Source organism: Drosophila mauritiana, chromosome 2L (assembly GCF_004382145.1).
Source record: "Drosophila mauritiana strain mau12 chromosome 2L, ASM438214v1, whole genome shotgun sequence".
Lineage (NCBI taxonomy): Eukaryota > Metazoa > Arthropoda > Insecta > Diptera > Drosophilidae > Drosophila > Drosophila mauritiana.
In genome coordinates this window covers 16,258,963-16,282,909 of record NC_046667.1, presented here as the reverse complement: position 1 = coordinate 16,282,909, position 23,947 = coordinate 16,258,963, and the positions used below count along the sequence as shown (strand labels likewise).

At 39.4% G+C, this 23,947-nt stretch overlaps 5 protein-coding genes and 1 pseudogene across 8 annotated transcripts; 3 read left to right on the top strand and 3 right to left on the bottom strand.

Annotated features, from left to right (window-relative positions):
• The first annotated feature begins 699 nt into the window (after positions 1-699).
• On the top strand, positions 700-2,824 carry LOC117150358 (zinc finger protein 2 homolog). Its single transcript, XM_033317217.1, has 2 exons — positions 700-783; positions 836-2,824. Exon 2 carries the CDS (start codon positions 840-842, stop codon positions 2,682-2,684), a length of 1,845 nt encoding a protein of 614 aa, XP_033173108.1. The 5' UTR covers positions 700-783; positions 836-839; the 3' UTR covers positions 2,685-2,824.
• A 128-nt stretch (positions 2,825-2,952) lies between these two features.
• Positions 2,953-3,875, top strand: LOC117143929 (annotated as a pseudogene).
• A 139-nt stretch (positions 3,876-4,014) lies between these two features.
• On the bottom strand, positions 4,015-23,697 carry LOC117141728 (serine/threonine-protein kinase grp). Of its 2 annotated transcripts, XM_033305383.1 has the most exons (8): positions 18,244-18,335; positions 17,739-18,178; positions 12,635-12,941; positions 11,812-12,035; positions 7,150-7,327; positions 6,263-6,405; positions 5,531-5,740; positions 4,015-4,925 (listed from the first exon to the last, which is right to left on the bottom strand). In XM_033305383.1, exons 3-8 carry the CDS (start codon positions 12,736-12,738, stop codon positions 4,246-4,248), a joined length of 1,539 nt encoding a protein of 512 aa, XP_033161274.1. In that variant the 5' UTR covers positions 12,739-12,941; positions 17,739-18,178; positions 18,244-18,335; the 3' UTR covers positions 4,015-4,245. The 2 variants fall into 2 exon arrangements, with proteins under 2 accessions (XP_033161274.1, XP_033161354.1); XM_033305463.1 differs by lacking the exons at positions 17,739-18,178; positions 18,244-18,335 and adding an exon at positions 23,608-23,697.
• Positions 18,437-22,040, top strand: LOC117142022 (E3 ubiquitin-protein ligase RFWD3). 2 transcript variants are annotated; one of them, XM_033306003.1, is made up of 4 exons: positions 18,437-19,043; positions 19,153-19,292; positions 19,782-20,220; positions 21,474-22,040. In XM_033306003.1, the coding sequence occupies exon 4, from the start codon at positions 21,492-21,494 to the stop codon at positions 21,924-21,926; it is 435 nt and encodes a 144-aa protein (XP_033161894.1). In that variant the 5' UTR covers positions 18,437-19,043; positions 19,153-19,292; positions 19,782-20,220; positions 21,474-21,491; the 3' UTR covers positions 21,927-22,040. The 2 variants fall into 2 exon arrangements, with proteins under 2 accessions (XP_033161894.1, XP_033161815.1); XM_033305924.1 differs by lacking the exons at positions 18,437-19,043; positions 19,153-19,292; positions 19,782-20,220 and having other exon boundaries at positions 21,437-22,040.
• LOC117141962 (E3 ubiquitin-protein ligase RNF8) lies at positions 20,550-21,299 on the bottom strand. Its single transcript, XM_033305795.1, has one exon. It carries the CDS (start codon positions 21,201-21,203, stop codon positions 20,733-20,735), a length of 471 nt encoding a protein of 156 aa, XP_033161686.1. The 5' UTR covers positions 21,204-21,299; the 3' UTR covers positions 20,550-20,732.
• On the bottom strand, positions 22,132-23,695 carry LOC117141864. Of its 2 annotated transcripts, none has more exons than XM_033305663.1 (2): positions 23,608-23,695; positions 22,132-23,183 (listed from the first exon to the last, which is right to left on the bottom strand). In XM_033305663.1, the coding sequence occupies exon 2, from the start codon at positions 23,168-23,170 to the stop codon at positions 22,442-22,444; it is 729 nt and encodes a 242-aa protein (XP_033161554.1). In that variant the 5' UTR covers positions 23,171-23,183; positions 23,608-23,695; the 3' UTR covers positions 22,132-22,441. The 2 variants fall into 2 exon arrangements, with proteins under 2 accessions (XP_033161554.1, XP_033161479.1); XM_033305588.1 differs by lacking the exon at positions 23,608-23,695 and adding an exon at positions 23,240-23,503.
• Positions 23,698-23,947: the final 250 nt, after the last annotated feature.

The following is a 23,947-nucleotide window of genomic DNA, read 5'->3' as shown; positions in this document are numbered from 1 at the left end:
TTATTACATAATTATGCCTACATAAGCCTATAGGCACGACAATTCGGAACACGCTCTGCGAACAACCACAATATGGAAGTAATTTCATGGGCTCTTTCTTTAATGAATGGGCTGGTTTATAGCTGGACCCACTGTTATTCCATTATCTCAAAAACTGTTGATACATTTTATTTTAAATCTTCCAGAAATTTCCTTCCCCAAAGAGAGCGGAGCCGATTTTTCAATTGCATATTTTATATACTTTCCTGAGTCCTAGTATCTTGGGACGTACATAAAAAGTTAGATCTTTTATCCCTGTCATTTTTGCATTTTAATTTTTTACAATTCACCTTATACGTAGTAACTACAAAATAAATAAATAAAACACTTCACCGTGTTCCGAACTCCACCGTTCCGCCATCGACGCTAATTTGACAAACATACGAAAACAAATAAAAAAAATATATAAAAATTTAGTATTTTTAAAACTGTTTTATGCTACGTATTTTTAAACTGTTTTATTATGTCTTAAGATTCATTTTTCGCTACCAAAAACCAATTTTAATTTATTAAATTAATGAATTCATCTATTAAAAAAAATTCTACGATGTATGTTTTCCAAGATATCTATGTTAAACCATAACGATGTTCTCAACAGCTCTTATTGAACATAGGGTAATTAGAGTAATGTTCTTAACAGCACAGTTTAGATACAACAGGGTGATTACGGTGGCCGAGAAAACCATACGTAAACAATCAAGCACAAACTATTTCAGTAAATGGAATCTACGTTTAATAACAAAGGTAGGCCAGTTTATTTGATTATTGCTAGATAGTTACCTAAATACTCGTCTAGGGCAATGGAGGATATATGCCGAGTTTGCTTGGGAAACCGCGATGGCATGGTCAACATATTCGAAGGCACACCAGGACTGGGTCCTTCAATTCCGGTCATGATTGCCCAGTGGTCCGGCTACGAGGTTGTGAAAGGCGACTCCCTACCGGAACTCATTTGCCCAAGCTGCCTGGAGGATGCGCACATTGAATTCTATAAGCAGCACACCTCCAAGATAGGCCACCAATTCCTGTCCCAAGTTAAAGTGGAAGACACCGAGGAGGACTCGCAGTATGAGTTTTGGAAGGTTTCAAACTACGCGAGTGGAAAATCAAATTCTAGTCAAAAGATAGATTGCCCAGATAATATAAAAGAAGAAGATTCATATTTAACTGATGAAAGGAATGGACATCAATTCCATCATCTCCAAAAGATCAGTGAAACTGGTCAATCAGATGACTATTTTAAAGACGATGAAAATAGCGAAATATCTGTCGGCGAAAATTTTCAATCCGATTCAAATATTATAGAGAAAAAAGCTACTGCATCTGATCTATCTAACTGCCATATTCAAGAGGACAACTTCGGAGATGAAGTTACATCAGAAGACGAAATTGATAAAGCCGATGGAGAGCTCAAATGTGTTGTTAAGACTGATGTTTCAGAACCTTGTATACCAAAGACGTTTTTATTGAGTGACGACAATCATGAACGACCCCACAATTGTTCCCAATGTGGAAAATCCTTTGCGCGCTACTGTAGTTATAGGAACCACCTCAGGACTCACGCCAAAGAAGACATTGACTCTCCTACAGACCATAATCAACATATTGACACATTTCAAAAGACAAAAAAACCTCAAGATCAGAATAGATCACCTTCTAAACGCCGCGTCCGTGTTAAATCGGCTGGCCGTAAATATACGTGCACATATTGCCCTAAATTTTTTTTGGGCCAAAGTGCTCTTGCAAAACATTTGCGTGTCCACACGGGAGAACGTCCGTACAAATGTAGTCTTTGTCCGAAGGCATATAAGCAAAACATCGATCTAAGGCGACACATTGTTTCTCACACCACGAGAAAACAATTCAAGTGTAATCTATGCGAAAGTACTTTCTTTAGTAACACCACCTATGAGTTGCACATGCGGAAACATGAGGGAGTAGTGCCGTATAAATGTGACATATGCCAAAGAGTTTTTAAGTTTTATACTGATCTAAAGATACACATCCAATCTCACAACGACGAACTACCATACTCATGCAATCGATGTTCCCAAGCTTATAAGAAATCAAACGATCTTAGAATACATTTATTGACACACGACCAGGATGCTCAGACTGACATAAAAGTTCGGAATTTCAAAGAAGTTAAATGTACTCATTGCCACAAGAAGTTTGCGAATAAACATAGATTACAGGTGCATAACAGGATACACACTGGAGTCGAGCCGTATAGATGTGATATCTGCAAAAAGACCTTCAAGTATGCTACATCACTGAAAGTGCACACTATAACTCACACAGGCGAACGACCCTTCGAGTGCGACTACTGCTCAAAGGCTTTTGGTCAACAAATCGATTTATATCGCCACATCCGGATTCACACGAGGGAAAGACCCCACAAGTGTAACCAGTGCGAGAGCGCCTTTATGAGACACTCTCGCCTCAAAGCACACCTTCTTGTACACTCGGAGGAAAGGCCGCATAAGTGCACCCAATGCCAAAAGCGATTCAAGGTGTCGTCAAGTCTTAGTCGGCACATGAGGATTCACACGGGCGAGAAACCCTATAAGTGTGATCATTGTCCGAAGGCTTTCGCAGATGCCAGAACTCTTAGGAACCACATCCAGAATCATTTGGGAAAATAACTTTGAATTACGACCCGTGGTTCTTATGTTGCACAAGTGAATGTAAATAAAATGTTACACAAGTTAGATAGCTGGTAACTAAATAAATATAATATATTTACACGTGATATTGAGTTTTTTAATTCAACGAAATAATTTATGTTTTTTCCAAAATAAAATATAAAAAAATATCAAACAAAATGAAATGGTATATTAATTTCTTACAAGCTCTATTATATTTGATAAGCTTTTCATACTAGGATTTCAATCATTTTGGAGAAAGCGATTGCTATGCATCGATAAGTGTCCGATTTTAAAAAAATATCGTGACAGTTCGATTACAAACGAATGACATTTCTGGAACAGGGTCGATTCTTATACTTCTTAAAATAAGTTCAGAGGTAAAATAGCACCGTTTTCGCCTATATTTTAAGTTTTTTTATTAATTACCGTCTATTAAAGAGGTATGTATGAATCTTATGTTAAACGTTGGTTCAAATGTACATGATTTGTAGTTTTTATAGACATGGAAGCTATATGTCGCGTTTGCTTGTCGGACCACGACGAACTGGTCAATATATTCGATGAAATGCCAGGACCTGGACCCTCGATTCCGGATATGATTGCCCAGTGGTCCAAGTATCCAGTTTATAAAGGTGACTTCCTTCACGAACATATTTGCCCAACTTGTCTGGAAGATGTGAAGACTAAATACAAGGTGCCAATGACCTTAAATTCTCCAAGGATCGAACCTGCTGATTTTGATGATACCGAAGAATCAAATTACCATGCTCAAGAGAACGAACCACGCGTAGGCTCTTTATTTCAAACCAATTGCTCTAGTCAGCAAACTAAGGATGCGCTTGGGGACCATATTGATTCCAATTCGAATGACAAGAAAGACACTTGTGTAAAACAACATAAATGTAATGACTGCTTAAAGGCCTTTCGGTTCAAAAACCAACTTACAATGCACATTCGGACTCATACGGGAGAGCAGGCGTACCAGTGTCCACTCTGCTACTGTGCATTTAAGCAAAAACACCATCTCCTACGACAAATGATCGTTCACACAAGGAAGGACCATACAAATGCTTTATATGCCAAAGGGCCTATAAGAGAAAATCTCTTCTCGAAACTCAAAATTGAATTCACTACTGATCGGTGCGTGGAAAATGGAATTCAAACATGCCCTCCAATTCCACACAACACTCTGTGATTTAATATATATATAATATATAATATATAATATATATATATATATATATAATATAAATAAATAATAAAAAAAACTTTTTTACTCAAAATCGCATAAGATTTATTGTTCAATAACATTTAAACTAGTTTTCAATACTCGACATTTGCTTTAAAATTCAACAAAATTAAAATCGAAGGAGAGCCCTCCTTAATTATTGCTACATAACGTACTCGTAAACAATGCAATGAATTAAAAATAAGTTAGCACACTGAGAAGTTTAGATGATTCTGATCGAAGGTGATGCATGAGTTGCTCTTACAGGCTAGACAAATGTAAATATAACCGAATACAAGAGAGGTTTTTAAGGTCGAATGAAACTAAAAGCTAAGGCACCGAATTTGTAGCAATCGCAATCGGCCAGGTGGTGGGTCCTTTTAGCACGATATCCTCCAGGGCGTTTTTGATCTTGATAAATCGTCGTTTAAACTCCAAGCCGCAACCCTTTGACAACCGGCAGTCAACAAGAATCTTGCCATCCATCTCTATAATGTGCGCCTTGAAAACCAATCGCAGCTTATTCCGATCGACAGTGGAAACGGTGACCACTCCGTCGTCACCGAACTTGCACGTATAACCACCCAGTCTTTCGATTGTTCCCACCAATCGCTTGATAGTGTCATCCCATCGCGTGGTCACAAAGAATCGGGTCATTCTCCTCACCAAACGCTGGAAATAGTTCTGGGAAGCGTTCTGCGTTTGGTTCATCTGGGTAGCCAGTAGGAGATCATCCAGCAGAGCTGGTTGCGAGAAGGAGTAACTGGGCCGAGCCTCCTGTGCCAACGCCTGGCGATCGCCTCCATCCTCCTTGGAGCGACCACTGCCAAGTCTGACATTAAAGTCATCGTCGCTGCGCATTGTGGGCATGGGTTGAGAGCAGTAGTTCCGGGAGATGGAGTCATCCAGGCCATTGCTCAAGTGGGCACTAGACTGCAGACGCTGCCTCTTAGCCTTTGGCGAGCATATCTCCAGGGCAGCTGCCGAGTCCACCAGGTCATAGGAACGTTCTGAGGAAAAGAAAATGTTGTTTAGCATTAAAAATGTAATAGTCTAAAGCTCTTAAATAATAATAACATTAAGAACAAGTAACGCTAGAAAAGTAAATTATACCAAATAAAATCAACTCAAGCATAATGCAGAAACCATTTGGTTTTTGGTAATAAAGCTCTATGGAATACATATACACCATACAGCTAAAATCACCAAAGAGCAAATAATATGCAAACAAAAGAGCAACATATAAGTTTAAACAAATTTAACAAAAATGTAATAATAAATAGCAATAAATAAACATGGCTTAATTTGTTTTCGACGATTGATCTGCACAAGCCAATGCTTTGGTAATCTAGCTTTATGAAGTAGTTTAAATCTATCATACAGCTAAAGCGCCAAAGCAATGGCAAGTCAGCTACACTCTGAGGCACTCATTTCAATGTAATTCACTGGTACTTATCCCTTTATTTGTAGATTATGTCCCACTGGCAGCACAGGCACAGAGTGACCCCCAAAATGTCAAAGGCATTGAGAGTCACTAAGTACCTGAGCCATCGAGTGGACTTTTAAACTATTCACTGATTTAAACACACTAAAGTCACCACTAAATAACACATACCATTCTCTGCAAACTGCATGTTGCACCATTTGTGGTCCAGGGTTTTCTCCAGGGTCAAACGCGTCCCCGGACTGGTGGCCAGCAGCTTGCGAAGCAACGAAATAGCTAAGGTGTCCAGTTTGCTCCAAGGAGTCTGCAGTTGCCAGTGATCGTTATCCCTCCAGTTGGTAAACTCCGTGCAATTGGTGGACGGCTGATCCCAGGGCAGCTCTGCAAAACAACATATGCCATATTATTTGAATGGATTATTTGCAAGCATAGACGAATTACACAAAAGACACATGAATAAATTGACTTGGCAAGCGGGTGAGATATCATTAATCATTCCTGTATTTGTGGCTGTTTTGGGTTGGTGCGTTGTTAAGCAATTTAAGCTGGAGCTTTGGTATAAAAGCTTTAGATGATATACAATGTGCGTGAAACAATCTACAGCTAGAATACCAAAGAAACAGCAAAAATGATAAATAGTGCAAGAGGAGAAATGTGAGCAAAGAACCGAAAAAAAAAATGTGGGCGAGTACATAATGCATGATGAGCTGATTGATTTCCGTAAATGCGAGGCTACATCGATGGCGATGCTCTGGAATTTATGCTTTCATTCTCTTTCACTGTTTTCTGTTTGTTGTTATAAGGTAGTGCACAAAAATCACGCAAAATAACGCAAAATTAAATAGCGGAAAATGCATTAAACGGAGCACATGTAAAGCAATCTCGCACCGAAATCACACTTACCACCCGCCAGCATTGTGACCAATATAACACCGCACGACCAGAGATCCGCCGGCTGGGCGTGATATGCCTTCTGGAGCACCTCGGGAGCCACATACGGCAAGGTGCCGCAGCGTTTGTCCAGCAGTCGCTCCTTGCCCTTGCACCTGATCCATGGTAATGACGTGATCACAACCAGATCGCAGTCGTCGTTAATTGCGAGAAAGAAGGGAAAAGAGAGCATAAGGAATTGAGAATAAGTTTTGGGCTTCTGCAAGTCGTTACACTGAGAGAATAGCACATGACTTTAGGACAGTACGAACTAACTATATAATGGCCCTAGAAAAAAATCCATTAAAATATGGTACAAAATATGGTTTTTGGAAACACTTAATTTAAAATATAAAACAGTTTCATTGATTAAGAAAATATTAAAATTATATTAAGAAGATAAAGCTGAATAATCAGCGAAACTAGACACACTTTTCTATGTAGATTTATGGTTTAAATAAATGCTTTGGTACCAATCTTATAATTGCACGCTTGTTGTTTTCCTTACAAATATTTTTAACTTTCTAATGCAGACCGGCTAACGATTTAAATTAGTTTTCGCTTAGTTGAAAACTAAAAACCACCAGGGGCATGTTTTGTTTGGATGCTGTGCCCGCAGCGCTTTCAATTAACTATTCTCCTTGTCGGTCAGTTGTGTGCAGAAAAACTTTTCACTACCGGTTAGCCATCGTTAATGGATTTTGTACGTTCGCTCGCAGAGTGGATTTAATTTATAATATTTAAATTGCTAAATCTGATGCTATTTAAATAAATGCTATTCTAGTCGCACCTCTGATATACATTTAGGTATCCTTCTTTGCCTTATAATTGGTATTATTCTATAATGTTGTACCTAATACCTAAACATAGTAGCCATGCCAAAGTCCGATATTTTCACGTTGTCATGCTCGTCAAGCAGCAGATTTTCCGGCTTCAGATCCCGATGAGCGATCCCACGCTGATGCAGGTAATTGAGTCCGGACAGGAGCTGTGTAAAATACCTCTGAGCCTCATGCTGCGGCATTCCCACGTCCGGTTCTGCAAAATAATAAAGAAACAAATAAAACAAATTTAAAGCTTGCATGCTGCATACAATTGAGAGATGTCAGATCAAAATGCAAGAAAAAAAAAAAGAAAAAACATTTCGCAGAAATTGAATTACAATTTTCGACACATTTTGCAATGCAATTTATACAGGTATGTTGAACAATACTCTCCCCCTTTATGCATACATTTATTTGTATTTTCTTTATGGATATTTTCCAGCGAAACTGAACTTTTGGAAAATGGGAAAAATGTGCAGCCGACCAACAACATTGGAGGAAAGGTGAAAAACAAATGCAATCCATTCTGATGCGCGTGTGTGTAAAGTATTTATGAGCTTAGCCGGTTGCACCTACTTTCACGGAATAACGAAAGTCCCAGGATAAAACAGCCGCAGCACAATCAACAGTTTTATGCAATTTTAATCAAGGCTCGAGCGCAAACAATGTCAAAATGCTTGTTTAGTTGTCAGGTTTACCTGTTGGTTAGGTAGACAACAAATATAAAAGGCCACTTAACTTCTGGCTGTCTGTCTTGAAGTCACTATGCAACATAGGAATATATTTTACCTTAAGAATTAGGGAAATTCGTCTCATAAAGAGATAGTTCTCTAGTACTGGGAGTACTAATACGAAAAGCTTTAAAGTTTTTTTAGCTCGCCAGCCACTTTGGCGAAAGAGTGCGACTCGGAAGTGCATCGAAATAGTCAAACGAAAGGAGAAACAATGGAAGGCACAAGGAAGAGGAGGCCATCGCCTGGGGTTAGCAATAGCTAGACAGATTGTATTTCCTATGCCTTTCACCTGATTGACTGTCAAAGGCAGCCGCATCCTGCAAGCGATATCAAACATCATCATCTCATTTCCCCCATCCATCCGCCTCTCATCGATTTTACCTTTAACCCTCTTGTTTCTGCTCTTGACTCTAGCACTTTTGTCGGGGCGGTTCAAAGGTGAACAGGGAAAGCAATATTATGTTTATAAAATTTGCATCGAGTTGATGGAATTTGCCATTTTGATTGAATAAATTTTACATTTGTGGAGTGAAACTTTTAAAAAAAGCGGGAAGGGTACTTTGAAACAGAATATATTCTTATAGCTTTGGTACCTATGTTGCTTTCAATAACAATATGTTCTTATTCGATATACGCTATTTTTTCACAAGGTATAATTTTGATTTTAATTTGATGAAAATCGTACAACTCGGACATATAACTGTCAATGGAACAGTTAAAAACAGTTTATAACAATAAACGCTTTTAAATGTAAAAAAATAAGTAATTAGCATTCATTTCTGCTTTACCAATTCGAACGAAAGAAGCGGTAAGCAGTAACTCAAGTAATTATTTTAAGCAGCTTTATTTTCTATCGAGTTTTTCTTCTCGCACATTTTTTCATAATATTACCCCTTTTTTCACTTCGATTTCTTCTTGTCACTCTCAACGTGTAAAACCTTTAATGTTGATTTTGCAGGAGATAAAGATGGGCTGGTGTGCCACGCCCACGTCTATAAGCCCAGCCCCAATCTGTGGGCCCCCCATTCCATGGTGCCCATTGTTTGCAATTCATTTATCATGTGGCATGTTGGCGCCATTTGCACAACTCTTTGGCCACAGGTAAAATTAAACGAAGGCAAGTGCATCATGCACTCAGGAAAACAATTAATTAAAAAGTTCGTTTACAAAAATTTGGATGCAAGTTTTCGAATGCTAATCTGGTTTCTTTTGAGAATTGCAAAGAATGAGTTTTCTGAAATTCACACCGCTTTTCTTTCAGTTTCTGTATACAAAGGCTTATATGCTAAAGAATAAATCGAAATATTGACTGACTTTAAGTTCGAGTAGCGCACAAATATAAACGTCGAACTGAAAAAGTATAAATTTGCATACATGAAGCCGAGAAAATGAGATGAAAGCAATAAAATTGCTGGCCGTCAGTAACATTTTAGCATAATTAAATGCATTTCACTGAGTGGGAGAGAAGCATTCCCACCCAAGCAGTACAAAAATTATGCAAGGCAATGGAAATGAGGGAAATTACTCGAAAATTTCATTTGTAATTGAAGCATAATTTATGTCGAACCCCCTGCTCAGATTGAGCGAGTGGCCAAATCGGTTGCGAATCTATAAGCCCCCCAATTCTCCTGCCCTCTCGATACCCCGCTTTTCATCTCGCCATTTGGCGTACAAGCTTAATGAATGCGTTTCTGTGCAAACAGACAATTAAACTCTCGCACACACGCACGTTCGTAGTCGAGGACATCTGGTTGCATGTGTGCATCTCCATTATGTTTCATTTGCATATTGAACCTATTTATGGCAGCCATTCATTGCACTCGGCTCCCCCTCCCCCTCTCCCTCTTCCACGACCACCTCTTCCCTTACCAATTTAATATCCTGGCTGGGAAAAGGATGTTTTGTTGCCCAACCAACAGGCGCTAGACCGCTGAAATCGAAAGCAGAGATGCAAGCGTGATATCCAATGATGATCTGATTTCGTGAGTGGCCACATGATTGGCGATGGAAGTGGTCGTGCACTTCAATGCTTTTCTTTAACAAACTTTTGATTTAATAAGCATTTATTCCATAATTTTGCTAAATTTTAAAGTGAGTTTGTAAGTGGAAAACCATAAGCATTTTTGTAACTAACTGGTATCTCAATCTCTAGAAATGTGCATGTATGCAGTAGTAAAATAAAATATTTGATAAAATGCCATATTGACGTTCGTTTAATTGACTGCATTTAACTTGCTCATTCAGCTGTCAACAAAATATATTTGATTTACAGAAAAATATCTGACAGCCAATTATCAGTAAGGGAGTCAAATTTTATTTACTGAAAATTTATCTGACAGAATGTTAATTGGTGTTAAGTGGAATAAAAGCATACTTCGTTGGCTAAACTAAACACTATGCTCAAAAGACTCAAGTTGAGAAGTTGAACTAAAATCGCGTCATACTTATTGATAAATATTTAAAGCCATTAGGTTCGCATTGCCCATCACTCAGACTTCGCAACATCTCTAGATATCATTAAAAATGGCTTAGCAACCGGGGACTAAATATGGCTGCCACATTGATTATTACACCAGCTCCCCATGCAACATCCCCTGCGGAGAGGGCGGAGCAAAATGATGATGATGGTGATTGGGAATAGGCGAAATCGGGGGTGGACCAGCACCAGGACCAGAATGAGTGGTGGCAATCAATGCAAGGACGCCACTTCCATTAGGGGCAATCTCTCTTCGTTTCCATACTCGCTGCTCTTCTGCTGACCTTTTGCCAAGCTGTTAATATTTATGAAAATGCCACGAGCTTGGCACCTACTGTCCCCCCAATTTTCCCCTTTCCCCGCGTTTCCATTTCCCCCCCGCCCATGCATTTGGCAAATTGTCATTGCAAAAGAGACAGAAAGCTGGCGTAATCAAGATACGTATCTTGTCAGTCTGATTTGTCGCTCCCGCTGCTGCAGAAATATAAATGTGTGTGTGTGTGTTCCACTTCGATTCACCGGATGGCAGGACGAACTTCAAGTTGGACCCACAAAAGTACAACAAAACCATAGCATAACGCTGTCAGCAGTCGGTTTGTTTGTCCGTCGTCTGCCAGTGTTCGCATCGCATCGCATCGCGTCGCATATTGGCATATTTGCCCCGTCTGGCCGTCGTCTATATGACTATGTGGCATCTGCGCCAAACCGCTGGCTCCACCTATCTCATTTACGACTTGGATGAGTTTCGGATGTGGGATGCCAGCACGGAGGCAGGAATAGTAATGAACCATAAACAGAAGCATTCTTATCCAATCATATTCGGAATAAAGAGCTGATAGAAAAGCAATTTTAAAAGACGTATAAATGGTAATATTCGTGAACGTACGTGGGTTAGGCAAGTCTTTAAGTGCACACAGTTAAGCTATTTAAAGTTGTTTGCTTTTATTATTACCTCTTATAATCGCCATTTGCTAACGAGATTTGAGACATATTCTTAACTATTTCAAAGTACGCTTTGGGGGATCATTTTATTTATTGGATTTCTGTGGTCGACAACTTTTATGCCGCATAGTGGCTTACAGCAAGTTGAGTGGCCAACAAACTTTAAGTAGCTCCTCCGTCAAGAGGTTTTTGCTTTGATAAAAAGCTCAGTTGGTGCTGACTCGGACAACAATTGGGGCTGGTTTAGTTAGCCACAGAGCCATATACCATCAAAAAATAGAGGTAGTATGGTTCGTGAATCATTCTCACGCTTTCAGAAATATAAACCACCGTATTGCAGTTTATTACCCCAACCTCTACAATTTTACACAATTTCAAGTTTAATTTTAAAAACTTTTTTGTTATAAGTAAGTAAATTATTAGCTCCTTTAGTTCCTAACACTACATTTGAATATCGAAAGTTGCTTACAAAAGTTTAATAAAGCGTTAGCAGTTCAGTTCACTTGGACTGAAAATCATACTTATATAAATTAAATTCGAACTCACCTATTCGATCGAATAGCTCTCCGCCGGCGGCGTATTCCAGGAATATGTACTCCACGCTGCCCTGCGAACGTTTGCCGAAAAATCGGAGGATATGCGTATCCTGGAGCATCTTCTGTATGCAGACCTCCTTTCGCACCGAGTTCGCTGCATCCGGATGTTTTTTTAGATCCACCATTTTCATGGCCACAGCCTCGCCAGTCTGCCGGTTGATTAGTAGCTTCACCCTGCATCCAAATATCGGATTTAGTTCGGGGATTAGTAACGGATATACGACCGCTGCAGGACGAACTGCAACTGCATCTGCAACGCTGGTGTCTGTGTATCGACTGTTCTCCGTCCGGGTGCATTGAGTGCGCCGTATGCCGTCTGTCTGTCGTTAGTCGTACTCCCGTATTCCTCGAATTCCCCGGACCCGGACACCGGGGACATGCGCACTGAGGAGTCCCTTAAAAAAAGGGGCAGCGCAGCGGGTGCTTTCGGGATGAATGTATACAGCGAATACGCCGGAAAAGTGCGTTTTACTAAGCACTTCTTCTTTTTCGTGCTGCTCTGCAGCATTTCCGGTTTATTGACTTCCACACACACACACATACAGACGCACCACAAAACACGGACTTGCGAATTTGTATCATTAAATAAAATTCATTGCATCTCAATGTCATGGGTAATTTAAAGTCTTTAAAACCCTTGAACCATCGTTAAAAAAAAGGTTTTTAAACTTGAAGCTGAGTAATTATTAATCTGAGCGTATAAGGTCTTTAATGGTCTTATGGTGTGTGATGGCATTTGTAATTATATATGTATGTAGTTCGGAGACACTCACTCGCCGTAGGCACCTTCGCCCAGAGTTTGGGCCAAAGTCCATCCCTCGACGAACTCCCTGGTGGCCGCAGGACCTGTTCCCGCTTCCGTCAGCGTCGCAGCCATGGTGTACTGCCTTTTGCAACCAACACAAAACTACGCTTGCAGTTGCGCCTTAGTTTTGTTTTTCTGTGCTGGCTAGTGTTGATGGTTTAATATCCGGTTGCCCGTATCCTGTATCCTTGTTGTAGCCTTGCCGCCATGTGCGTGGCGTTGTCCTTGTCATCTGCCGCCCGATTCTCGCTCAGCTTTCGCCACCTCGTGCATATCTGAAAAATAAGAAAAACAAACACGGCGATTAGCGGAAAGTTTGCATAAAAATATATATGTATGTTTGTATATATATGTTTATGTATATGTATGTAGAGAGGGTTGAAGTGGGATTCCGCAGACAACAATAACAAACAAAGAAAAGCGTGAAACTTTTCTAATTTGTGTTCCACGATTCCACAACGTTCCGCGGTGTCATTCACAGTTACTCGCAAACACACACACTTTAACCAAACGAAAAGCACATGGGGATGCTGAGTTTGAAGTTTCGTGGTGTAGAGAAGCGAGAGAGAGAAAACGAGATAGAGGGCCAATCGGGAACTACTTTTTGGTGCCTCTTCGCAGTGACGCCGTTAATATTTCATCCTTTGGCATGGTCATGGTTCGTTCGTTCTCCTCTTCGGCTATCCGTTCGGCTCTTGATTTGCGAGTCCTTCGTTTTGCGCAGCCGCTCGCCGATTTCGCGGTAAAAAAAAATAAACAGGAATGAAGCAATAGAAGCGAAGGACATGAAGTTGAGTGAGGAACAAAAAAGAGTACTCGTTTTGGAGTAGAAAGAGAAGCAGCACCGTGGTTGCATATTAACGAAAAATATTTTACTAGCATAAAATATTGAAAATTAAGAAAATACACAGACATTTTAAGCACATTTATTTATAAGATCTATGTAATATTTCCCCATCCTGCCCACTGTGGTGTTACTTGTACAATTAGACTGTGTGGGAGTTTGTGGAATTTTAAGGGACTGATAGAAGGGGAAACAGCGGAGGGGTATGAGAATGTATAGAGATACGAGCGGTACCCCCTCCATCCTTATTTTTGGTTGCTTTCCTAAAAAGCTCTCCCATTTCAGCACTTTCTTCCTTTGAAATCTCCTTTGACCTCCACCTCTCGCAAAAATATGACGTAGTCGTTACGCATGACTAGCTCTATTCTAATAACCGCTGCTGTGGGTCTCCGAGCTTGCGCTTCAAAGAGAGAGAGAGGGAGAGAGAGAGAACAAGAGCGTAAGAGGATGCTGTTGCTTTTCTTGTTCAACAGGCCACTATTAACATTTGTATGCGTGTGTATTTGTACATTCAACAGAGTGGAATTTTTTCCTTCTTATTCGCATGGGTATGTGTACTTGCGGGTTTCCTTTCTTTTTCCTTCGGCTATTTTTAGGTGTCCGCCATTTGAGGAGCTTCCTAGCGATACTTTTTCTCACGTAAAAATGTTTAAATAATTGAAAAGTTTGAAAAAGTCGTTTTTGCATTCGCAATGAGCTCCGATTTTCATGCAAATTGAATTGCGGGATTATGATAAGATACGCGATGGTTAACTACGGTCACCTTTTCTTGTTTATCCCTAAAGGGATCAAAGGGTATTATTCGTTTTTACACGGAAAATAATTCTTTTCATTTTAAAGTTTCTTGCGAGAACAATAAAATAAATATATATAATATAAAAATAATAATATTCGTTATATTTCGCTTTTTGTGCGTGAAAGTGTAAAATCTATAAGTTATTTATATAAGATAAAGTTCGGTGAGGAATGGAAGACATAAGACAACATGTGTTACACATCCTAACTGAAAAGTGGTACAAAAAATACCCGCAGGATTCTAAAGGGGGCGTGTCAAAGCACGTGTTGACAGCCCAAGGATAAAACCTCAAAAGTGATGGCCAGCCTAATGGGAAGAGAGGAGGAAACGTAGGCAAAGGGAAATGGAGGACAGATGATACCGGATGAGTAATGAAACTCCACTAAAAACTTTGACAAGTTTTCGCAAAACTTTCCACAGAAGCATCAGAAAAAAGTTCAACGAGAGATATCAAAGTTGGAAAAGTATGTTAGGGAAAAATTTTAACTATATGGAGAGCAGAAAGAGGGAAAACCCCAAATTAGTTTTAAGAGCCTTTCTAAGTTAGACTTTGCTTTGTCGAAATTTTACCAACATAACTTTAATTCTGAGAAATATTCTTGGTCTGTTTTTTTTCGTATACCTAAATTAGAACCACTTCTTGTCGAAAATACTTTCATAAATCTATAAAGAAATAATTCTGTAATGCTTTGTCTACTTGTTTGCAGAAAACCTTTGCAAGTAAGCCTTAAATTTGTATAAATATTTAATAGTCATTGCCTAAATATAATCCCACCACCCTCGAAGCTAAAAGGTATTCACAAAGGTTGAACCCAAATCATTTAAAAATTGTCACCTGTCACGCACTGCTTTATAAATGATATGAAGTTTTTCAACAGAAAACCATAAATTTGTCTGGCCTTTCATTGGGTTCTTGGGTCCCTTTTTATCAGCAAAGAAAAGAAGGACAAAGAAATAATGCTAACATCTTTTTAACTGCATTTTTTTAACCAAAGAAGTCCGATCAGATTAATGTCCTGTCCTGTAAGCAGTTTTGATTAGCTTTATTTAATGAAATCTCTTAAAGCCAGAGCGATTAAACAATTCGAAGATAACGAAGTTTACAAGAACAAGCAACTGAGCTGTAAGGAAGGGCCAGCTGGAAAGGATCATAAAAAACCGAATCCTAAACAAACAAGTTACAGGGTAAAAATCAAATAAAATTAAAGAGTCAAACGAAGCGCACACACTGCAGTCTGAAAAGCCATGGGGTTTGGAGTGGTAAGTGGGGAAAAAAAAGGCTGGTGGGTGGAGATTGGAGCGTGTCTTTGTTGCCACAGCAACACAATCTCACATTTAGTTACACTCCGCCATTTTCATGGCTAGTTGGCAAAGGCTAGTAGGGAGTCAAGTATAAAAAGCAAACTAAAACGAGGTAAATTGTGTGAGAGGCAGCTTTTGAGTCTACACAGTCTATTATTGTGTGGTACATAGATTAATATAAATATTAATATATTTCCTAAACTTATTGCTTTCCATCCTGTTTATGACACTGTTTTTTTAAAGTGTACTCTCGGACAAGTGCCTAGGCTAGGGGACGAACTAAAAACTAGTCGCCGGCTGGGCAAAGGAGCAGTCTGAAAACCAGCAACGAGTAAAATTAATGACATTGTGGGTAAGTCACCTCCAGTCTGGAGTAAGGAGTATGGAGTTCAAGTTGGGCACAAGAGTAAGTCAGACCATGGTCAAGCCAGCTGGCTTTAGCTTTATTGGCTGATGCCAGAAAACCCTGTAATGACGTTGGTTAATGGCTACTCCAAGCCATTAGCTGCGATTTCTAACAGGGGATTTAGTCTCCTCCAGTAAGCCAAGATCAGGAGTGACTTGGATTTAGAAGGGGAAGAACGCAAGCGTGGATTTGCGGAAATGGATTGCAGTAAACAAATTTATGAATGCTCTTTTATGATTTGACAGAGTTAAAGACCACTAGTTCATTGACATGTACATGGCACATGATTATTGGTATAAACAGTCCCCTTTTGCTTGCTTAAGATTATAGATGCATTTGAATATACATTTACTTCATTATTAAATCGGATTTAAAATGCAAGCATATAAATAATATTAAAAGGAAACAAATTGTCCATCCAATAATCTATCAATTATCATTAAGATTTGTCTGCAAATCAGAACAGAAGGCACGCTCCAATCATCATTATAGCGCTTTACGATCTGTCTCGTTTGCGATGAATGATATAGCCCACTAATTGCAGCAGAGGATGCCCTGCTTTATTGATAGCTTGCGGATTATGCAGATGCCACATGAGGTAGTTTTTTTTTCTTCTGCATTTTATCTACCGGTTACAGGCGCTCAAAAGACCACGGATCTCAGAGACCAGACTGGAAGACTCGAAGGCTCTTGGCAACAGCGGGGAAAAAAATATAACTTCGTTACCAGGACAGAGAGTCGCTGGCTGAGGTGTCTGTGTGTGCGTTTGTATCTGTGCGGGGCCGATAAGGCTAAGCAAATACGAGTTTTGTAAAGTATTTCAATTTGAACATTCGCTTTTTTCCCATCTTATTTTATGCGCCCTGTACATGAAGCACAAGCTGCAGGAGAAGAAGAAGCGTCCGCAGAAGATGGAGGCTGCGAACAGGAAAGCCAGAAATGAAAAAAGATATTGCATGGCCATAAAAACGAGCCACACGGATACACACCAATACACCGGTACAGTGAGAGAAAAGGACGGGCTTAACAGGCTGGCAGACAGACGGACAAGTGGCCAGACCAGCGCTGCCAGTTTTTTCTGGCGTTTTTTATTTTCATATATGTATTTTTTGTTTGTTGCTTTTCTCCTTGCTCCGCTGCTAACCTCGAGATTTTCCTTTTTTTATTTCGCGGGCCTTGCACAAAAATAAAATAAACGGAGGGGGAGAAAAACGCAAAGAGCGGCTGGAAAAATATAAATTAAATGCCGCGTGTGCAATTTGTTGTGGTTTTTAAGTACTTCTGTTAAGTTGACGGTGGATTTGTACGGGCTCAACAAAAATGTGAATTCTTGAAAGTTTATTACAGCATAGATGTGTAATTTATTTATATTTCTATGCTTCAAACCATAGATATAAATAAATCCTAACGTATCTGATTTGAATATGATTGTAATTTGAAGCTGTGATCCCAAAAGAGAGTATATCCATTTACATCAACTTAGTAAATGACCATGTAATTTTACAGTTCCTGTTTAAAAGTTGGTCAATTTAACAAAATATGTTGATTTTCAAACATAAATATATATATTTTTCTAATTTCGATTTTATGTTTAGTCTGAAAAATTTTTCCTTTGTTTAAACTGTATGCAATTAAAGATATACTATAGAATGTCACAACTATTTTGTCTCTGGTTTACTTAAATATTTAATGAATAGTTATGTTTAAAAATAATTATCTCTTACATTTTTCTTGATTTCCGCCGAATTGTTGGAGATTGAGAGCGAAATAGCGCGGAATTTTTGCGAAGCGGTTTCTTGGACGGTTTCTTCTTCTTTTTCAGGTTCATCATCTTGCTCTTCTGAGAGACTGAGGAACTACCCCGAAGACCGAAAGTCGAGAAACCAAATAGGAACCGAACCGTTTTGTCCTTTTTTAGGATTTTGTCGGGAAAGTCACCACTGAAAACTGTGTGCCGTCCTTTTTCTTTGTAGCCTCCTGAATGGATGCGGCACACACACGCACACAGACGTATCCGGTATCCTGCGAGCCACGTTTTGTCTGTATCCCAATTTTAATGAAACAGCCTCGTGGTCCTTGCACTCTTTCTCCGTTCGTTTCTCTCTTGCCCCCGTCATTGTCTTCCTTTCGATACGATACGATTGAAAAGCGCCGCCTACTACTGCTGTAGTAGGAGCACTACTATTAATTTACTATTACGAAGCGGCGTAGGTTTCCACTATAGTTTACCAGCCATATCCTGTGGCAGGCGCTTCGTCCTGTCTGAGAGTTGAAATCAAACTGCCGCCTAGGTTCGCCGAACCGAGAAAGCCTCGAAAGAGACTCGAAACTTCCAGAGAGCGTCGGAGAGACCGCGAGAGCAGGGAGAGCTTACGCTTGCGCGCGCCAAAAACGAAAGGCGGGAAGGGGTTGGTGCTGGAGGATGCCGGTGGTAGTGGTGGAGAAATCCTATCGCTCTTCCTCCTTCCCACAGCATTTGGCAAGTTCAACTTGCTCTCTCGCTCAAGTTCAGCAGTGCACATTGGGACGGACCATCATTCAACTATCCTATTCTATTATTATTATGAAATAATCATCTTAACATAATCGAATTATATTGACATGGTTATAATTTGAACAATTATACGTTTAGTAAATGGATTTCAGTCCTTGACAAAAACGTATTAATATCTTCCTATCATAGTTTTTCTAAAAACTTTTTATCGAATTAAGAATGGAATAGAAACAACGAAAGATATTAAAGAATTAAAAATAGTTCTCAACTTTTTTTTAAAATTATCTTTACAAATACTCATACAAATATCAAAATAATAGCGTAATAATGTAACTTAAAACATTTTCTAATGGCTTAACCCCACAGTGCCCGATTGGGAGCTCTGCCCGTGACAGCAGAGGCTGAAAGCCGGCTACCGGCGAGGGCTGTTGCTCCTTTTTCTTTATTCCACTCTTCCATCAACCATTGCACAGTGGTATCGATAAAGTCGATTTGAAATTTTACTTTTCATTGAAAAATTATACACAAATAAAAGGTTGGTTAATATGTATATCCTAACCATTTTATTTTTCAAACAAGCATTTAGAAATTTTTTTGGTAAATCTTTGACGTTGCCCTACTGTGCGCTTCTTACCTTTTGGCAGCTCCAGCTTCAGTGGATGTCGCATAAGAAACTCTCGCCACAACTGGAGTGCGTAGGAATTGGAGTGGACCTTGTAAACAAAGCTGATTGGGATTCACTACCTAATATAGCGAAATTTGATACTTTGAAATTGGATTAGGGGTAGGTACACAAATTAAAGGCACTTGAATGCCCTTAAAGTATAAACAAAGCTAAACTTTCATAAGAGTGCGCGTCAAGAGAAATCAAATCCAACCAAAAATGTTTTCATATTTTAAATGCTTTTGGTTTTAATGTAAGCAGCAATCTAACAATTGACACAAAAAGAGATTTCATTTTGGTACACTTAAACGGATATTTCGATGTGAACATTTGGGTCCACCCGAAAAAAAATTGCTTGCACATTGTACATATTTATTTTAATAGCTTGCGCCATTTGTCGAATTGTTTTTATTTTTGATTTTGCTTCGTCTTTCACTCATCGAATAAGACCGCGACTCCAGACTTGTTAACATATAGCCATACATGCATGTAGTCCCTCCCCACCCCCCTCCCACCCAACCATTCCCCTTCCCCAGTTACCACCACCCCCCTTTGAATTGACAACTTTTCGCTGACAACATCCATATTTATTTATGTACATACACATAGGCTTGTTTGGATATTTATGTACAACTGCGTAACAACAACAATAGCACCAGGCCTATGCATAAAACACAACAACTTCAGCATCCATTTCACCACTTATAACAACAAAACTTCTGCTTGACAACCCCGGCGAATAGAAGAAAAGGGAGCAAAGTAGAGAAAATCGCAAGAGAAGAAAAAAGGAAACAAAAGACGCACGCGGTTGCCACGGAACTAAAAACTTTTGGCTGCGTGTGTACGTGAGTTCACACTCTCCTCGGGCGAGAAGAGAAGATGCACGCGAAAAAAAATGGGAGAGGAGCAGCCACCACAAAAAGGAGACAGACAACTCCCACCGACCAAACTCAGCACAAGTTTGCTAATTTAGCCAGTTAGTTACTGTAGCCTGATTCAATTAGTCAGATAAGGACCTTGCTCTAAATAAGAAAATGCACAAAAATATGTACATATATTATTAATACAAAGATACATTAATGTTACATTACATTATTTAACGTGATTCTTTTGGTGTTCTGTGGGTTTGATCATTTTTACTTCCCCTTATTGCTGCTACTTTTCTAATTCCCTCTTATTCATTAAGTGAGCCAATTTCTCAATGTTATTTGGCCAACTGTGCGACAGATTATTGAGCCTAATTGATTGGCGCGTCGTTTTTGACAAATTAATAATAGTTCCCCCACACAACAACAATAACATATTATGTATATAGCGGAGTGGGGTTTATTGATTAAGGAATTAAGGGGCTCACTCCACTTGAGCTACACTCTTGCAAAATGTTCAAATGATCTATTTATTGAATTAGGGAAATTAAATGAAAATTGAGAAAATGATTGTGATGGTTTAATTATCCAAAGGTTTGTGTTTGTGTGCCATAAACATCTACTAACATATTAATTTCTCTTTTTTCTTTTGCTTCGGTTTTTATTTTGTCCAACTTCCCAGCAAATATAATGTTTATATTAATAATTCAGCCGTGCACAAGTTTTGGCCTGCTATAATAAAGCGAACATCCTTATAGCTAGTCAGTGATTTGCAGATGGGGCATGCCTTGCTACGCTTCAAGTGATCTAGGATGCACTTCTCTCCGAAAAGGTGACCGCATTTAATGGAAACTGCGCGATGTCCTCCGGTAACCTCATACTTCAATTTGCAGATGTAGCACTTGTTCTCGTTGGCGATCTTCTGTAGTTTCGCAGACATGTTCTGCGCTTGATTTGCAATCGCTTCCTGCTGCGATAGCTTCAGTCGCAACTCCTTCGTTATGTTCTTCTCCTTGTCCAGCTGCAGTCGCAGATCGTGCAAACGCTTTTTGGACTCGAGTCTATCATGGATGATTTGGTCCTTTTCCTTATTCCGTTTTCGCTCTTTAATGACCTCAAAGATTAGTTTTTTCTTGGTCAACTTTTTAATATCTTGTTTATCCATCTCGTTTTCGATGTGAAAAATTATTTGCAAATATTACGGCCGAGTTTTATTTTGAAATACCAGGAATATTTTTTTTGACAGCTGTAAATATGTTGGCAGTGTTGGAAAATTTTGCAACACACAACTATTTCTAATGATTACATGAAAAATGATTTTCAATCTAGGCAGTGCACGCTTAAACCTTCACTAAGAATATATTCGTTCTAAAATTGCTTGTCTAAAAACTTTGTTCACCTTGTAATTTTCTTGAACAATATGTCCACTAACAAGGCCGAGACTCGCTCGTTGATGAAGATGCTAAAGAAGGATGTGATTGAGCAGCTCTTAGCGGAAAGGAAAAGTAGTGAGCAAAAGGACAAGCAACTGGCGACGCTACATATTACAATTCAAGAGAAGGATAAAATGCGCGAGGAGGAAGTCAAGCTATATTACCAAATGGAAGAGGAGATTGCCGATCAGAAATTATTGCAAGAGCAGTTGTTGTTCGAGTCCAAGGAGGAAATAAATCGGCAGCTAAAAAACATTGCCATCGAAAATTCTTGCTGCATATGCCTGGATCCTTGGGAAGCGAAGGATCATCACCGCTTGGTTTCGCTTAATTGTGGTCACCTTTTTGGGGAGATGTGCATCCGGACCCACTTGAAGCATGCCAATATGTGCCCAATATGCCGAAAAAAAGCTATTGAAAGAGACGTCCGGCATGTGTTATTAAACACGTCTTAAAATTATTTCCTATAAATACGATCTTATACCTTTTATACAATTAATAAAGAGCGTTGATAAGCTCGATCGATTTAACCGATAAACATAAATTTTAACAAGTCACTTCGATCATATTTGCGACTATATTCCAATTTTTTCATATTTATGAGGGGATACAATTGAATAATTACCAAATGGTTTGGGATATATGCCAATTTAAAAAATATAAATTTCAACTTTCATTCTTTTTGCAATTAATTTATTAAAATAGATAAATATTTTGTTTACCCTATAATATCAGGTATCTTGCTTTCTATTTGTAGAACTGAATATTGAATTTTGCAGCCAACAATATATATCTGTATTGGGTATAATTTAAATTCGATTTTCTAAACGACATTTAAGCCGCTTATTTACATGTGACAAAAGCTTATAAAAAAAGTGATTGATTTTTTGGTTCTTATAATTGCATGGCCTTATTGCTTTGGGTTAGTAATTTCGTTATGCCGGCTGTCTCCTGTTGGTTCCGCCTTCATTCATTGAATGGGATTCCAAATTTTCCTTGCGATTCCACGTCTTGGTCCTAACTTTCTGCCAGCTGTTCGTAAGGTATTTCGAGGTATTTCTCCGATCTCGCCCTGCTCCCGCCTGCTGTCAAAATCTGACTCGGCAGATTCATATAGGCTGAAGGAACTGCTTGAACTATTGGCAGTTTGATAAAAACTACCAGAACTGGCATAAGAACCACTGGAACTGGGATTCTTCTTTCTGGGAATCTTGCGTGGTTTAAAGAATTCGGGGTCTGTAATTAGTGGAAATTGCTTCCGTCCGTTAGTTAAAATTTGAATGGGTCCTTCTGGTGGTTTTACTTCAGGCTGAACGTGCAGCGAATCTGTTGCCATGGACATCATTCCGAAGTGTCGCATCATGGCTAACGCCTCCAGCTCATTTGTGCTGTCATCCTCCCAATCTTTCATTGTGGCGTGCTCGCCCAGCGGCCTTGTGCCTGCTATCTTCTGGATGTTCTCCATTAGTTGCAGGCTTTCCCGAATATCACGACCAGATCCGCCTCTGCTTCCATGGAGATTTTCAAGCTCGGAATTCCTCTTTTCCCGGGACTTCAGATATTCGTATGTGCTTTTGGGTCGCGGCCATAACTCCCCTTGCTTCCTGATGTCGTAGGCCATTTGACCATGGACAAAATTGAAATCCGGCTCCATGTCGACCAGATCATCCTCGAACTGCGAATTGGGAACCCATGCCATGATCGTGCGTGCTCTTTAGGCGAAATTTATTTGTTAATTTTTTGACATCAGCCATAACCTAAAACTCACCTAACAAAAAATACTCCGAAAAATCGCAATGAAAACAATTGAACAGTTACACTGTCAACAAGTTCTCAGAATCTGAGACTGAATGTTTACTCCGTTATTTCAAAGAATAATTTCAGTGCGACCTTTCACCATTGAGCACAGAAATGCCGTAGGAATTATTAGGGCTGTGGTGAATTTAAAGGCACCGATGTGCGGTGAATCTTTTGCACACCGGTGCGTGGTCAAGGTGAATAATATTGCGCCAAAAAGTTAAACAAAAGGTTATAGGAGGGGGAGCGGGGTGCAGCCAACAAGTCATTAAATAAACAAAGGGTAAAGCCCCACGAATCAACCTATTTTCCAATTTATGCACCACTATTCCAACTCACCAGCAGCGTCTTTTCCAGCCAACGCGTTTTGATGTTGTTGCTACGTCTACACAATTTGGGACTCTCGATTTGGAGTATTAAACTATTTTATTTCACTGCTCTTCAAAACACTTTATAACAGCGATCATGTTCTTATTCACAGTTGTAGTAATTTAAATGCAAAAAATTCCGCAAACGCTGCTGAAATATACTACTTTGCGATAGGGCTGGAGCGAAACTGGATGCACAGTGCAAGCTATCGATTTTTCCAGGAAATCGCTGATATCGATGGTTATCCGTTTCGGATCCCAAATATCGATCGTCGAAAATCTAAAGGCACATAAATTTCTGATTTCAGTAT